Source organism: Ornithorhynchus anatinus, chromosome 2 (assembly GCF_004115215.2).
Source record: "Ornithorhynchus anatinus isolate Pmale09 chromosome 2, mOrnAna1.pri.v4, whole genome shotgun sequence".
NCBI classification, from domain to species: domain Eukaryota; kingdom Metazoa; phylum Chordata; class Mammalia; order Monotremata; family Ornithorhynchidae; genus Ornithorhynchus; species Ornithorhynchus anatinus.
This window is the reverse complement of record NC_041729.1, coordinates 107,067,213-107,082,988: the sequence shown is the minus strand read 5'-3', so window position 1 is coordinate 107,082,988 and position 15,776 is coordinate 107,067,213. Positions and strand designations below refer to the sequence as shown.

Here is a 15,776-nt window from a genome sequence, read left to right as displayed (position 1 = left end):
CCCTCACACACACCCTCACACATACTAGAGCATGGACCTGGGAGTCAGAAGGTCATGAGTTCTAATTCCAGCTCTGCCACTTGTCTGCTGGGTGACCTTGGGCAAGTCGCTTCACTTCCCTGTGCCTCAATTACTTCATCTGTAAAGTGGGGATTGAGATTGCGAGCCCCATGTGGGACAGGGACTGTGTCCAACCTGATTTGTCTGTATCTACCCCAGTGCTTAAAACAGTGTCTGGCACATAGTAAGTGCTTAACAAATACTGTAATTATCACTATTATTATGACTAAGCTTCACACATAGTTGTTGTTACACATACTCATCTATACTCACCCATACAACACCTTCATGCACACTCACCATCACACACACTCTCACCTCCACACACCACTACACATCCACCCTCACAAACATGCACACACCCTCACACAAGCTCATCCTCACATACCCTCCTGCACACACACCTCATAACCAACTGACCTCATATACTCTCACAGCCACACTCATCTTCACACACTCCCACTTTAACCCACACACCCTCAGTGTAACACACACCTTCACTCACACATGAACCTTCTCAAACACAACCTTCAGGTTCACTCACCCTTCCTCAAAAGAATATGGAGCTGCCTTTCTATGCTAGCTAATGACTACTCTAAAGACAGTAAATCTTGGCAAATTGGTTATGTTGCCTCAGCACAAAATCCTCCTAATAGACCAAGGTTCAATCTGCACAGACAGCAAAATAAAAATGTGATCAGTTCTAAAAGCTCTCAGTATCAACCTGCTCCCATTTACTTCAGTACGTATCAGTGTGTATGGTGGAATTTTAATTCCAAGTTCCAGTTTCAACATCTCCCCATCTTCTATTTTTTCCTCATCCTTCATCGTGTTCTACAGCTACCCCTCTGCCTTTCCTTCTTTGTTTTTGCTTCCTTGCTTGTTCTTTTTTTTTATGGTACCCATTAAGTCCTTCAGCTTGCCAGGCACTATACTAAGCACTGGGGTAGATGCAAGATAATCAGTTTGGACACAGTCCCTCTCCTATATGTGGCTAAAAGCTTTAACCCCCATTTTGCATTTGAGTTAATTGAGGCATAGAGAAGTGAAGTGACTTACCCAAGATCACTCAGTAGACAAGTGGTAGAGCAAAGATAAGAACCCAAATCCTCTGACTCCCAGGCCGGATCTCTTTCCAGTTGGCCACACCACTTCACTTTCCCCTCCTTTTATCTCCCACAGTCAATTGCATTCACCTGTACCAAGCAGTGCTAAATGGTCAGTATTTCAGTGGAAACAAAACAACAAATATGCAGTGGAGGGGAAGCACCATAGAACACCAAGACCACTCAGGGCCACTTTATCAATGGATTCTTCTGGTGAGCATTCATTTTAATTGTAAAATAAATGATCTAGAAGAATGTTAAGTAAGCAACTGAACCTTAATACTCCCTTATGGTCTGGGTAAACACAGACCAATTGGTCAACTTCATCATTTTCAAAAGTACAGTCTGGGTGTCTGCTGAGTGTGTTCAAAATATTTTCCTAGGTACATAGTGTAGGCTGGGTACCTGCCATATGCAGGGCATTGTGTTAGGCATTTAGGAAGCACACAGAAGAAGTAAGAGACACATTCCTTGCCTTTCCTACCTTTCGACTGGACGGGGGAAGACTAGTAGATAGGAAGGGACAAATTTATATCATATAAGAGATTGCAAGAGAAGATACAACAAGAATAGTGAAGAATAATTATAATTATAATAATAATGATAGCATTTGTTAAGTGCTTACTATGTGGAAAGCACAGTTCTAAGCCTGGGGGGATAAAAGGTGACCAAGTTGTCCCATGTGGGGCTCATAATCTTAATCCCCATTTTACAGATGAGGGAACTGAGGCACAGAGAAGTTAAGTGACTTGCCCAAAGTCACACAGATGACAAGCGGCAGAGCCAGGATTAGAACCCACGACCTCTGACTCCCAAGCCTGTGCTCTTTCCACGGAGCCATACTGCTTCTCCTATAATGAGTCAGAAACAAGTAAAATGATATGCTACATTATGGAATTCTAGAAGTCTATTGCTATAAAGATTCCCAAAGTACCCCTAGATCATCTTTCAGTTTCTGAGTAGAATGTACCAAAACTGGTCTACTACACTCAGAGCAACAAGGAAATTTGTTTTTAAAAGATATTTTGGACAATAATAATTATGATGGTATTTTTAAATGCTTACTATGCGTCAAGCGCTGGGGTAGATTCAAGTTGATCAGGTTTAACACAGTCTCACATGGGACTCAAAGTCTTAATCCCCATTTTACAAATAAGGTAACAGAGGCACAGAGAAGTTAAGTGACTTGCCTGAGATCACACAGCAAAGTGGTGGAGTCAGGATTAGAATCCAGGTCCTCCTGATTCCCAGGCCCATGCTATATCCACATGTAGCCCTGAGAAGAAAAGCAAAACCAAAAGCAAGAAGCTTAATCAGACATCTCACATTGACTTCTAAAGGGAATGTAAGGCAGAGATGCAAGATATTTCAAATTTTGAAATATGGATAATGGGGCAAAGCTTACAGGTTTAGTGTTTTGTGTTTAGTGTTTAGCAGATGTAAGTCCAACTTTGATTCAGCACAGAGATAGTCTAGAATGTTCTATCTTCCCAAAGCAAACTAGTTAACTGGGTCCCACAAAGATCTCCACCCGCTCTCTGTGATCGAGACACCTTTCACTGACATCAGAACAGATACTGGCTGGAGTAAAGCTGGCTTCTTTTATATCCTATTTGAACTGGGCTCTCTTAGGCCCCACTACACTACACTATCAGCCTGCACTGGTATCAGGCAGCACACAAGCCCAAATATTGAAACGGGAATGGCTTTTTATGCCAGACAACAAATCACTTCATCAGTAAAACGGGGATGAAGACTGTGAGCCCCCTGTGGGACAGGAACTGTGTCCAACCTGACAAACTTGTATCTACCGCAGTGCTTAATACAGTGTCTGGTACATAGTAAGTGCTTAACAAATACTATAAAAAGACAATATTTGAATGTAAAGTTGTCACTGCCTTGTTAAAAAAATGAAAACAACTTGTCGCTTATAAAGACATCATAAGGAATAACTATGCATTCATCTCTCCTCCCTGAAGTAGCAGAATGCCTGTCTACTTGTTTTGTTTTGCTGTTTCCCCTTCTAGATTGTGAGCCCGTTGCTGAGTAGGGATTGTCTCTATCTGTTGCCGAATTGTACTTTCCAAGTGCTTAGTACAGTGCTCTGCACAAAGTAAGTGCTCAATAAATACAATTGAATAATGAATGAATGATTGAATGAAAGTCTTAATTAGGCCAAATAGGATATGGAAGGAGGGCAGATTCTAAGAACCTTCCTAAATGTAGGGGTGAAAGACAGTGCAACCAATCAGAAAACAAAATAGAAGCCACCTGTTCCTGGTCCGAATCCTCTTCTTTGGTCAATTTTGAGTCTATTCAAAGACCAGCTCTGAAGACAGAAGATAGAGCAGCATGGCCTCGTGCAAAGAGCACAGGCTTGGGAGTCAGGGGGCAGATTCTAATCTCAGCTCAGCCCTTTGTCTTCCATGTGACCTGGGTCAAGTCACTTAACATCTTAGTGCCTCAGTTCCCTCATCTGTAAAATGGAGATTAAATCCTCCTACTTCTGATTTAGAATGGGAGCCTCTTGTGGGACAGGGACTGTGTCCAAAATGATTATTTTATGTCTACCTCAGCTTTTAGTTCAGTGCCTGGCACATAGTCAATCCCTAACAAATACCATTAAAAAGAGAAACAGGAAAAGAAAAAAAAAGTGCCATTAATTCTTGGGTGAGCTGGAGGATGTACAAACTGAGGAGGATGAAGACCTAGGTTCCCTAATACTGGAGGAAATAGTTTTTTTGCATCTTTTCCTGAGATTCATTGGTGAATAAAAGCCTGCAGCTTTACCAGTTTGGGAAAGAAAGAGGGCTTGGGAGAATAGGATTCCTCCAAATGAGACTTCATTAATTGCTTTCATTTTAATATACAATTTACTCCAAGGAGGAGATAGAGGCGTGGAGGGGTCTGCTTTGATTAATACTTTTTTATCAGTCCTGCTTGAGGGAAGAGCCATTTCCTTCCCAGAGCTATGTCTGCTGGAGTGACAGGAGGGGAGAGAAGGATGGAACTCCCTGGAATGTGATCATTGTGATGAGGACTACAACTCTTATTCTCTTGGCTCTTTGAGCCATGAATCGAGATGCTGAATGGAGGTGGGTGGTGGCTGGGGCACGATGAACAAATGAAGAAAGAACTGCCTCTCTCATGACTCTCATCATTTCCCTCCCTCCTCCCTCTCCTTGTTTCTACTCATCCATGTGCTTCTCATCTAAGTCCCTAACTCTCTCTCTATCCCTCTGGTTTCCTATCTCACTGTCTCTTCTTCTCCCTGTGTTCTTTATCCCAGATATCGTTCCCTCCTCCTCCCTCCCTTCCTTCTTCTACCTCTTTTCTCTCCTCTCCATCTCCCTCCCCGTCTCTCTCCTTCACTCCATCCACTCTCCCGCCCTCTTGCCACCGCCTTGTCCCTCCCCAACTCTCCCTCCCTTTCAGCATCCTCTCTCCTTCCCCTCTTGCTCTGTCTCTCTCCTCCCAGGATCTCTCCATCCTTCTCCCCTTTTCTCCCCCTCCTCATCCCCTCTCTCCCTCTAGTTTCTTCCAGACCCCCACTCCTCTCCCCCCGCGTATTCCCCTTTTTCTCTGACGTCCTTCTCCGGAGCTGTGACGCTCGGACCCTTCTCTCCTCCCCTTATAAAGGGGTTTCCCCCCCTCTTTTAATCCGACCACAACCATCACCCACAGCCCCCTCCCCGCCCCGCCATCCCTGAGTCCGTCGCCCTCAGCCCAGGACTGACCCGTGCCCATTGTCCACTTGTAGCCGGAGCAGAGCTGAAAGCAGGCGGCGCTGAGCAAGGAGAGCAAAAGCAGCCGAGCCATAGAAAGGGGGGCTACCCCGACCCCCTCCTTCCTCCTGTCCCTCCTCTTCCTCCTCCCTCCCGTCCCCCCCCCCCCCCCCTCCTCCCTCCATCTCCTGGTCCAGCCAGCGGGCGCCCCGGCAACCCCAGCATCCCTGAGGACCAGCCGCCCCGGACCAAGCTGGGCCAGGGGCTAGGGCTTAAGGGGAGGGGTCCCCTGCCAGGTAGGAGCTCCGGCCGGCCAAGAGACCACCCTCGGGGGGGGGGAGGGGAAGAGGGGAGATGCTGCGACCCCCCACCCGCGGAATCTCCGGGAGTCGGTGGCAGCTGGCTGGGGAGGGGAAGGGAGGATGGGGAGAAAGGGGAGAGGGGTAAAAGGGAGGAGGAGGGGGAGACAGGGGAGAGGAAAGGGATGGGGGTGGGGAGAGGAGAAAAAAGAGGAGGGGGTGGGAAAAGAGGAGGGTAGGGGCGTGGTAGGGAAGGGGAGGGGGCGGCAGGGTCCCTAGGAGGGCGGGGAGGACGGTGAGGCATGGGCAACCCTGGGATGGAGCCGGTCTCACAAACTTTCCATGCCGGCTGTCCCAGGGCAGAGAGCTCCCCCGGCCCGGTCCAGCCCCAGGCGGCCAGCAAGGAGACCAAAAGCAGCCGAGCCGTAGAATGGGGGGCTACCCCGACCCCCTCCCCCCATTCCCTGGCTTAGTAGAAAGAACACGGGCTTGGGAGTCAGAGGTCCGTGGGTTCTAATCCCGTCTCTGCCACTTGTCTGCTGTGTGACCTTGGGCAAGTCCCTTCACTTCTCTGTGCTTCCTCTGTAAAAACGGGGATTAAAAAATGTGAGCCCCACGTGGGACAATCTGATCACCCTGTATCTACCCCAGCGCTTAGAACAGTGCTCGGCACATAGTAAGCGCTCAACAAATACTATAATTATTATTCCTCTTGTCCCTCCTCTTTGTCTTCCCTCCCTCCTCCCTCCATCTCCTGGTCCAGCCAGCGGGCGCCCCGGCAACCCCAGCATCCCTGAGGACCAGCCGCCCGGGGTCAAGCTGGGCCGGGGGCTAGGGTTTAAGGGGAGGGGTCCCCTGCCAGGTAGGAGCTCCCTACTATCCACCAAGTCCTGCGCCCACCATGGCCGGACAGTCCCCGCTGAGGACTGGAGCGCAGGACAGGGGAAGAGACCCACCCTGCCGCAGCCCAGCCGCCTTGGGGGGCTGGGGGTGGGGGGTCCTGGGTTCCTGGGGGCTGGGGATGGGGCGAGGACCCCTGGGGCTGGGTCCCGGGGTGGGGGGTGAGGGGAGTCTGGGTCCCCGGGAGGCTTGAGAAGGAGCTTTTCGGGATCCCGGCTCTGCCACCTGTCTGCTGTGTGACCCTGTGCAAATCGCTTCGCTTCTCTGGGCCTCAGTGACCTCGAGAAGCAGCGTGGCTCAGTGGCAAGAGCACAGGCTTGGGAGTCAGAGGTCGTGGGTTCTAATCTCGACTCTGCCCCTTCTCAGCTGTAGGACTTTGGGCAAGTCGCTTCACTTTTCCGTGCCTCAGTTCCCTTATCTATAATATGGGAATTAAGATTGTGAGCCCCACTTGGGATAACCTAATTACCTTGTATCTCCCCCAGAGCTTAGAACAGTGCTTGGCACAGAGTAAGCGCTTAACAAATACCATCATTTTCATTATTATGATCTGTAAAATGGGGGTTGAGACTGTGAGCCCCTTGTGGGACGGGTCTGTATCCGGCTGATTTGCTTGTAACCACCCCAGCTCCTAGTACAATGCCTGGTACACAATAAGCGTTTAACAAATATCATTATTATTATTATTTAACATGGAAAAGCTCTGTGGAGGGTGAGCGCATATGGCCGGGGTGGGAAGCCGGCTCTCCCCCTTCAGAAATGGGGTCCGCTCCTTGCTCTGTCCTTCTCTTTAACCGAACCGAACCCTTTGCGAGGTAGGAGGGAGGGGGAGGTCTAGCTTTAAATTCTCAGGCTCTGAGCCAACCCTCCTTCCATCTAGAAATTATTTTTCTCTCCCTCTTCTTCCACCGGTGGCATATAATAATAAAAATAATGGTATTTCTTAAGCACCTAGTATGTGCCAAGCACTGTTCTAAGCACTGAGCACTTAATAATAAATAATGATTGTATTTGTTGAGTGCTTACTACATGCCCAACACTGTTCTAAGCACTGAGCACTTACATAATGATGGTATTTGTTAAGCTCTTTCTACATGCCAAACACTGTTCTAAGCGCTGAGCACTTAATCATAAATAATGATGATATTTGTTAAGCGCTTTCTACGTGCCAAGCACTGTTCTAAACGCTGAACACTTAATAAATAATGATGGTATTTGTTAAGTGCTTACTATGTGCCAAGCACTGTTTTAAGGGTTGAGCACTTAATAAATAATGATGGTATTTGTTTAGTGTTTACTATGTGCCCAGCACTTTTCTAGGTGCTGAGCACTTAATAATAAATAATGATGGCATTTGTTAAGCATTTACTATGTGCCAAGCACTGTTCCAAGTGCTGAGCACTTAATAAGCACTGTTCTAAGTGCTGGGTAGATATAAGGTCATCACGGTGTCCCACTTGGGGCTCAGAGTTTTAATCCCCCTTTTTCAGGTGAGGTAGCTGAGGCACAGAGAAGTTGTGTCCACATAGACAAGTGGTGGAGGTGAGATTAGAACCCACATCCTCTGCCTCCCAAGCCTGCCTGCCTCTCTCCCCAGAGCTACGCTGCTTCTCATCATTGTCGCCTGGTCCTTAGAGTAGCCCAGGCGGGGAGGAAAGGGCAAGTCCAGCTCGAATATGGCTTTCCACGTGGAGGGACTGATCGCCATCATCGTCTTCTACCTGATGATCCTCGTGGTCGGCATCTGGGCTGCCTGGAAGACCAAAAACAGTGGCAGCAAGGAGGAGCGCAGCGAAGCCATCATTGTAGGAGGGAGAGACATTGGATTGCTAGTCGGTGGATTTACCATGACAGGTAAGCACGGAGAGGGTGTCCCTCCCTCTAAGGAGCTGTCCCAGACATAAGTCAATGAGTGTTATTGACTGAGCGCTTACTGGGGGCCAGGGATACTATACTGAGTGCTTGTTGGGGGTACAATACAGTAGAGTAGGAAAAGCCGACCCCTATCCACAAGGAATTTACAGATTAACCAGTGATGGTCAGTCCTTCTAGTCAGTCGTACTTATTGAGTGCTTACTGGGTGCCGGGGAAACTATACTAAGAGCATGGGGGGGTACAATACAGTCCAATAGTGCCCGTCTACTTGTTTTGTTTTGTCCTTTGTCTCCCCTCTTCTAGACTGTGAGCCTGTTATTGGGTAGGGATTGTCTCTATTTGTTGCTGAATTGTACTTTCCAAGTACTCAGTAAGCCCTCAATAAATATAATTGAATAAATGAATGAATGGTTATATTGTACTCTCCCAAGCGCTTAGTAATGTGCTCTGCACACAGTAAGCGCTCAATGAATACGAATGAATGAATGAATGAATGAATGTAAAGCTGATCTCTGCCCACAAGTAGTTTACACATTAGCCAGCGATGGTCAGTCCTTCAGTCAACTGTATTCATTGAGCATTTACTGGGTACTGGGAACAGTATACAAATTGCTTGGGAGGGTGTAATAGAGTAGAGTAGGAAAACCATTCATTGCCCAAGAAGAGTTTACAGATTAGCCAGCAGTTGTCAGTCAATCATATCTACTGGGCACTTACTGGATGCCGGGGACACTATTCTAAGCTCTTGTGATGGGTGGGGGTGGTGTACAATACAGTAGAGTAGGAAAACCCGATCGTTGCCCACAAGATTAGCCAGCAATGGTCAGTTGTTCAGTCAATAGTATTCATTGAGTGCTTACTAGGTGCAGAGCACTATACTAAGCGCTTGGGAGAGTACAATATAACCATTCATTCATTTATTCAATCGTATTGGTTGAGGGCTTACTGTGTGCAGAGCACTATACTAAGACTTGAGAGCATACGATGTAACAATAGACACCTTCCCTTGCCACAACGAGCTTGGAGTTCATGAACCACCAGGGATACAAGGAGTTCTTTGCCCTAGATTTGTAAATGCTTTGGCAAGGGCAGGAAACGTGTCTACCAACTTTGTTGTATGGTATTCTACACAGCATTTAGTGCAGTGTTGTACACAAAGTAAGTGCTCAGTAAATGCCACTGATTAATTTATTGATTAGCTATATCAGCAACAGTTTTCCATTTATACTACTGGCAGACTGCTGCTCAAAAAAATGATTGATTGACTGATAACCATAAAACATAGGCCTTGTCTTTTGTATCTGCATTCATTGGCATTTGGGGTTTAAATCTCAAATGTTATATTTGGGCAAAAAAAGGTTTACATTAAAAGAGTTTATGAATAGAATAAATGAATGGAAAGGAATGCCTTGAACAGTGCTGCACTTGGGCGAGAGCTGGGTAAAGATTAAGGAAAACCAAGCTAGCAGACCTATTTCAAACTACTAAATGAGTTCTTTAGAGCCAAAAAATGGTTTCTAAGATAAATAATATAACCCGTCAGCTTTACCATCACACATTTTCCAAACTAAATGAAATGCATTTCAACTAAGTCTAAAATAAGAATACCAACATTTGTTTGTAATTGATGTCAAAGGTTTTTTGGGTTTTTTTTTGTGCAAGCAAATAATACGGGAGTAAAGTGTGTCCATTTAAATGATATAATAGCCAACTTCTAAACTAAATCCTCACCCATGAAACACTGAACCATTATTGGAGAGGATGAGAATTCCAATGTATTAATTAATATGTCAAACTGGGAACTGATTTGTTTCTGGAGGAGGAAAAGAACCAAGGGTTTTCCAGTGGAATCCCCTCTGAGAATCTTCCCTTTCCTTCAGTCCTTCATCGTGCTGGAAAAGATGGACTGCTTGGTCCTTTCCTTCCTTTGTTTCAGTAAAGAATGCAACTGGAATTAGACAAATGGAAAAACACAAAGACTGACAATATTGAAAGATAGGAGACTAAGAATGCTCATCAATGCCCTTAATCTTTTGGGACTGGATCATTTAAATCTAAGATTCTTCAAAATATTTTTTTTCTCTAAAAAGAAACTTGACTGTGTGAAGTAAATATTCTACTAGAATATGAAAAAGCTTATCATAGTGTAAACACTTTACAAACAGCTACTGAGTAAATTCCCAGAGAAAATGGTGAAACTATTTTATTCTCCATAATTTACTACCAGTAGGGCAAATTGACAACTGTTATACTGAACAAATTTTTAACTGGTTTCAAGAAGCATCGGAAGTAACTGAGAGAGAGGAGTAGGAAATATTGAGTGAGTTTCTCCTAATCATGTTGAGAATAAGGATGCTTTTCTATATGCCTACTACATTTTTTACTTCTGTTCTCAAAACACAAGGTCTTTGTGTGATGAGCAAATGATCTTAAAACTGAAACTCCACTAGGTGTATTGTAGCCATCTGTCCGTGACTGATAGCCATTATTATTAAATAATTTTAAAATTTTTTTTACAGAAATCTTATAAATTCTTCCTCAAGAAAACCATACTAGTCAGAGAGGGTTTTTACAGCTGGTTAAAATTGCTTTATTTAAGGGTTTGAAGTAATAAAATTACTCTCAAAGCCTTAATGAATCTATGACAATTGGGGCTGTTATACTAAAATCCTTTTTGCACCAACTGGTGGTTTCCCCCAGAAAAACAGAGAGAATTTTTCTAGTGCAAAATGAACCCAGAGAGGTTTTGGGCTCCCAAAGTCACTATACTGCTTACTTTTCTAACAAAATCACTGGACTGGCGATAGCCATTTGAATTGCTGCCCTCCATCAGAAGGAAAGGTTTGGTCCCTGGAAGAAACCATTCCTGTAAAGGGGAAAGGATCAGGGAGGCTCACCAGGTCTGAGCAACAGTAGGACTCAGCAGCTTTGAGAGAAGCAGAGAGGAACAAAGGGTTAGGGTGGGTGCGAGTAGAAATAGCTTCGGCAAGCAGAGTCTGAGAGACAAGAAGATGGCAGTTTGAGGGCAACCCAAAGAAATAGGTGGCTAATCGAGGGGTGGCATTGTGCCCTCCCTCATCACTTTATATGTGCGGTGGACAGAGAATTATGTTTAGATGCCTCTAGCTTGGAAAAGCAGTGGAGTTTCTTCTCTGTTACCTTGTAAAGATCCTCTTGCGAGTTCAAATTAAGGGAAGGTGGGGAGGCAGGCATTAAAATCAATTACAGGAAGAGAAAATGGGTGAATATATGGTTATGTAGTACATGTGCGCTTGAGGCTTAGGGTGAGGTGAATATCAAGTGCTTAAAGGGTACAGGTCCAAGTGCATAGGTGACAAAAAAGAGAGGGTGAAGTGGGGAGAGGAGGGCTTAGTCAGGGAAGGCTTCTTGGAGGAGATGTGATTTTAAGTTGAGTTATGTTTAGATGCCTCTAGCTTGGAAAGGCAGTAGAGTTTCTTCTCTATGACCTTGTAAAGATCCTCTTGCAATTTTGAGCTAAGGGAAGGTAGGGAGAAATATACATTTCACAAAGAACCGTGAGGGACATTCTGCCTCAAAAAATTCTGTATCAAGTCTGTTTTTCTTTTCAGGATATATATTCTACATCTTATGTGTGTTCCCAAGCAACGAGTACATCATTCTGGCAATAGTAGAAACACAATAAATGGAACATGGTGCTGATATTGCTTTTCAGTGAATCAATCAGTGAGATTTATTTAGCATTTTCTGTGTGCAGAGCACTGTACTAAGTAATAATAATAATTATAATAATGACATTTCTGAAGTATTTACTATGTGCCAGCCACTTTTCTAGGCTCTGGGGCCATTTACTATGTGCGGAACACTGTACTAATAATAATATTAATTATAATGGCATTTCTAAAGTGCTTACTATGTGCCAGGCACTTTACTAAGCACTGGGGTAGATACAAAATAATCAGGTTGGACAGAGTCCCTGTCCCATATGGGGCTCATAGTCTTAATCCCCATTCTGCAGATGAGGGAACTGAGGCACAGAGAAGTGAAGTGACTTGCCTAAGGTCACACAGCAGACAATTGGCAAAGCTGAGATTAGCACCCAGATCCTTCTACTCCTAGACCGGAGTTCTATCTACTTAGAACATGCTGCTTTTTCATACTTGGGAAAGTACAGTTTCATAGACTCGGTAGATATGGATCCTGCCAATAAGGAGTTTACAGTCTGGAATGGGGAGACAGACATTAAAATAAATTACAGGTAGAGAAGATGAGTGAATATATGGATATATACATGTGTGCTTGAGGCTTAGGGGTGTGGTGAATATCAAGTGCTTGAAGGGTACAGGTCCAGTTGCATAGGTGACAAAGAAGAGAGGGCGAAGAGAGAAGATGAGGGCTTAGTCAGGGAAGGCTTTGGCTCAGTGGAAAGAGCCCGGGCTTTGGAGTCAGAGGTCATGAGTTCGAATCCCAGCTCTGCCACTTGTCAGCTGTGTGACTGTGGGCAAGTCACTTAACTTCTCTGTGCCTCAGTTACCTCATCTGTAAAATGGGGATTAAGAGTGTGAGCCCCACGTGGGACATCCTGATTCCCCTGTGTCTACCCCAGCGCTTAGAACAGTGCTCGGCACAGAGTAAGCGCTTAACAAATACCAACATTATTATTATTATGTGATTTTAAGAAGGTTTTGAAGGTGGGCTGAGTGGGGATCTGACGGATATAAAGAGGGATGGAGTTCCAGGTCAGAGGGAAGGAGTTGGCAATGAGTTGGTAGTGAGAAAGATGAGACTGTGGTACAATGAATAGGTTGGTGTTAGGGCAGTGAAATGTGTGGACTGGATTGTAGTAGGAGATCAGTGAGGTAAAGTCGGAAGGAGCGAGCAGATTGAATGCCTTAAAGACAATGGTAAGGAACTGCGGTTTGATGTGGAAATAGATGGGCGACAATTGGAGGTTTTTGAGTAGAATAGAGATATGGATTTAACTTTTTGTTGTTGTTGTTGTTTGGTAAAATGATTCAGGCTGCACAGTGAAGTAGAGACTGAAGAGGGGAGAGACAGAAGGCAGGGAATGCAACAAGGAGGCTGTGGCAGGTCAGATACGATAAGGGCTTCGAGAAGCATGGTAGCAGTTTGGATGGAGAGGAAAGGGTGGATTCTAGAGATGTTGTGAAGGTAGAACTGATAGGATATCGTGATTGAATAAGAGAGATGAATCCAGAGTAATACCAAGGTTACTGGTATATGAGACAGGGAGGATGGTGGAGTTGCCTTCAGTGATGGGAAAGACAAGAGGAGGACAAGGTTTGGGTGACGAGATGGGTTCTATTTTAGACATGTTAAGTTTGAGGTGTCGGCAGGACAACCAAGTAGCAAGTAGTAAGACATCCGGTCTTGAAGGCAGGCAGAAATGGCAGACTGCAGAAGAGAGAGGTCAGGGGTGGAAACATAGATTTAGGAATAATCTCTGGAGGAATGGTAGTTGAAGCTATGGGAGCAAATGAATTCTCCAAGAGTGGGTGTAGATGGAAAATAGAAGGAGAAACAGAACTGAGCCTTGAAGGACTCCCACAGATTGGGATTGAGAGACAGAGTAGGAGCTGGTGAAAGAGTCTGAGGAGTACCAGGAGAAGACATTGTTAGGGAAACCACATTTAGATCATTTTTCCAGGAGTAGAGGACATTTCACAATGTTGAAAACAGCTGAAAGGTCTAGGAGGATTAGATTGGAGTAAAGGCCACTGGATTTGGCAAGGAGGAGGACTCTGGTGACTTAGAGAGGACATGGAGTGAAGAGATTTTTATGGTATTTGTTAAGCACTTACTATGTGCCAGGCACTGTACTAAGCTCCGGGGTAGATACAAGTTACACATGGGGTTCACAGTCTTAATCCCCATTTTACAAGATAAGGGAACTGAGGAAGAGAGAAGTGAAGTGACTGGTCCAAGATCACACAGCAGACAAGTGGCCGACCTGGGATTAGAAAACAGGTCCTTCTGACCCCCAAGCCCATGCTATATGCACTAAGCCATGCTGCTTCTCAAGGTTGATTTCAGGGCATCAAGACCAGAATTGGAGGAGTGGAAGTGGAGTCAATGGGTGTAAACAACTCACTCGTGGAATTTGGAGAGGAATAGTAGGAGGGATATAAGGCAATAACTGACTGATGAGGAGGAAGAAGAGGAAGAAGAGGAGACTGGAAACTACCTACTTTATCGAAAACTTTAAGGTGGTCTGACCCTTATTTTGAAACACACAGAAATAATAAGTTATTGGGTTTTCAAAAGGAACTAATTTCCAGTTTAGGAAAATTTTAGTTGAATGACAAACCTGCAGTTGCAAGTTGCAACCTGACCCATCTGTATTAATCACAACATTAATACATCTAACGTGATTTTTGCCCTATCCAGGCACTACTCTTACCTAGCTAAAATCCAGTTTAATCTCCAGCAAGCCACCAGTTCATAAAACCAAAAGGGCTTGGAGATGAAGGTTATCAGGTAGAACTGGGCTGTAGGGAATCAGCCATTGTAGGCAAACCTTCATTATATATAATTCTCTGACTTCTGCATCCCTGGTGTAGCGATCCTGGGCATGAAAAATCGTGATATCTCATCTAGTGATAGGTGGCCCAGAAAGGGGGAATAATGTACTTTTCTCTGCCCACCTCCTTCCCCCCTTCGCACCCTGTCTCTTTCAGCCACCTGGGTAGGAGGAGGTTACATCAATGGGACAGCGGAGGCAGTGTATGTACCAGGCTTTGGACTAGCTTGGGCTCAAGCACCCATTGGATACTCTCTCAGCCTGGTTTTAGGTAAGTCTGAACCTAACCCCCAATGAGTCTCCCCCCTTTGTCACCAGTGAGATGCATCACAAAGCATCACTAAGCCATTCGGGGAGAATAGGTCTCAGAAAAATTCAACTGAATTTTAATGCATTCTCTAATTTAGTTCTTGGAGAAGAACTGGCCTCCCAGAATTCCTCTGAGAGGGTGGCAATTGGAATATGCCTTCAAATGATTTTCAGGTTTTGCTGAACTTCTTCAAAGATCATTTAGATCCCTTACTTAGTACAAAACTTTACACACTGCAGGCTCTCATTGAGCTTTGCTAACTGAAATACAGACCATCCCTATTATCATTTTAATCTTGATATTGCCCAGCAAGGAGTCACCCTAAGCTCTATATGATGGTTTTCTCCTAAAATATAAACTGTCTCAAAAACTGCAGGAGTAAGATTACATAATAGATAAAAAGATACTCTGCTTCTTAGGGTGACTGTGGAATTTATTTTGAGGCAACGCACCAGCACATTCATGCTAAGAGAAAAACTATAATGTAAGGAGGTCCTCGGGTGAAAATCCAGACTTTCTCCAGTCAAAAACTAAAAAAAAAATAAAATTGCCTTACATACAATGTTTAATTGAGCCCTGGTTATATTAAGACACTCAACTGGTGTTGCTGAATTTTGAATATGGTGACTTTGCGATCATCATATTTTAGGCAAGATCATTTCTTGAGTACTAATGTGTTTTCTTTTCTTTTGATTTTCCTTTTCCACTTTTGTTATTCCTTTTCTTTCAAACTCCTGCTTTTTGTAGCTCATATACCAGAATCTGCCAGTGTGACTACATGCATGCATGCCTTCCTGTCCATAAACCTATCTTCTCTCCCCCATCCCTGTCCTGCTCTCTCTATGCCTAGATTTTTCTCTCTGCTTCTATTTACCTTTCTATTCCATTTTCTCTGCCTACTTAGCTAGGAATCACGACTATGTCCTGAGCTGGGAAAAGTCTCTCTGTTGCAAAAGCATGCAGAAGAAAAGCCTTCACTTT

General features: G+C 44.7%; 1 protein-coding gene across 1 annotated transcript in view; it reads left to right on the top strand.

The window, feature by feature from the left end:
• The first annotated feature begins 7,676 nt into the window (after positions 1-7,676).
• SLC5A7 (solute carrier family 5 member 7) overlaps positions 7,677-15,776 on the top strand; it is a 34,780-nt gene continuing 26,680 nt past the window's right edge. The window contains exons 1-2 of the mRNA XM_029049635.2: positions 7,677-7,944; positions 14,643-14,756. Coding sequence (XP_028905468.1) covers positions 7,767-7,944; positions 14,643-14,756 — 292 coding nt within the window. The 5' untranslated portion in view covers positions 7,677-7,766. The remainder of the gene's footprint in view (positions 7,945-14,642; positions 14,757-15,776) is intronic.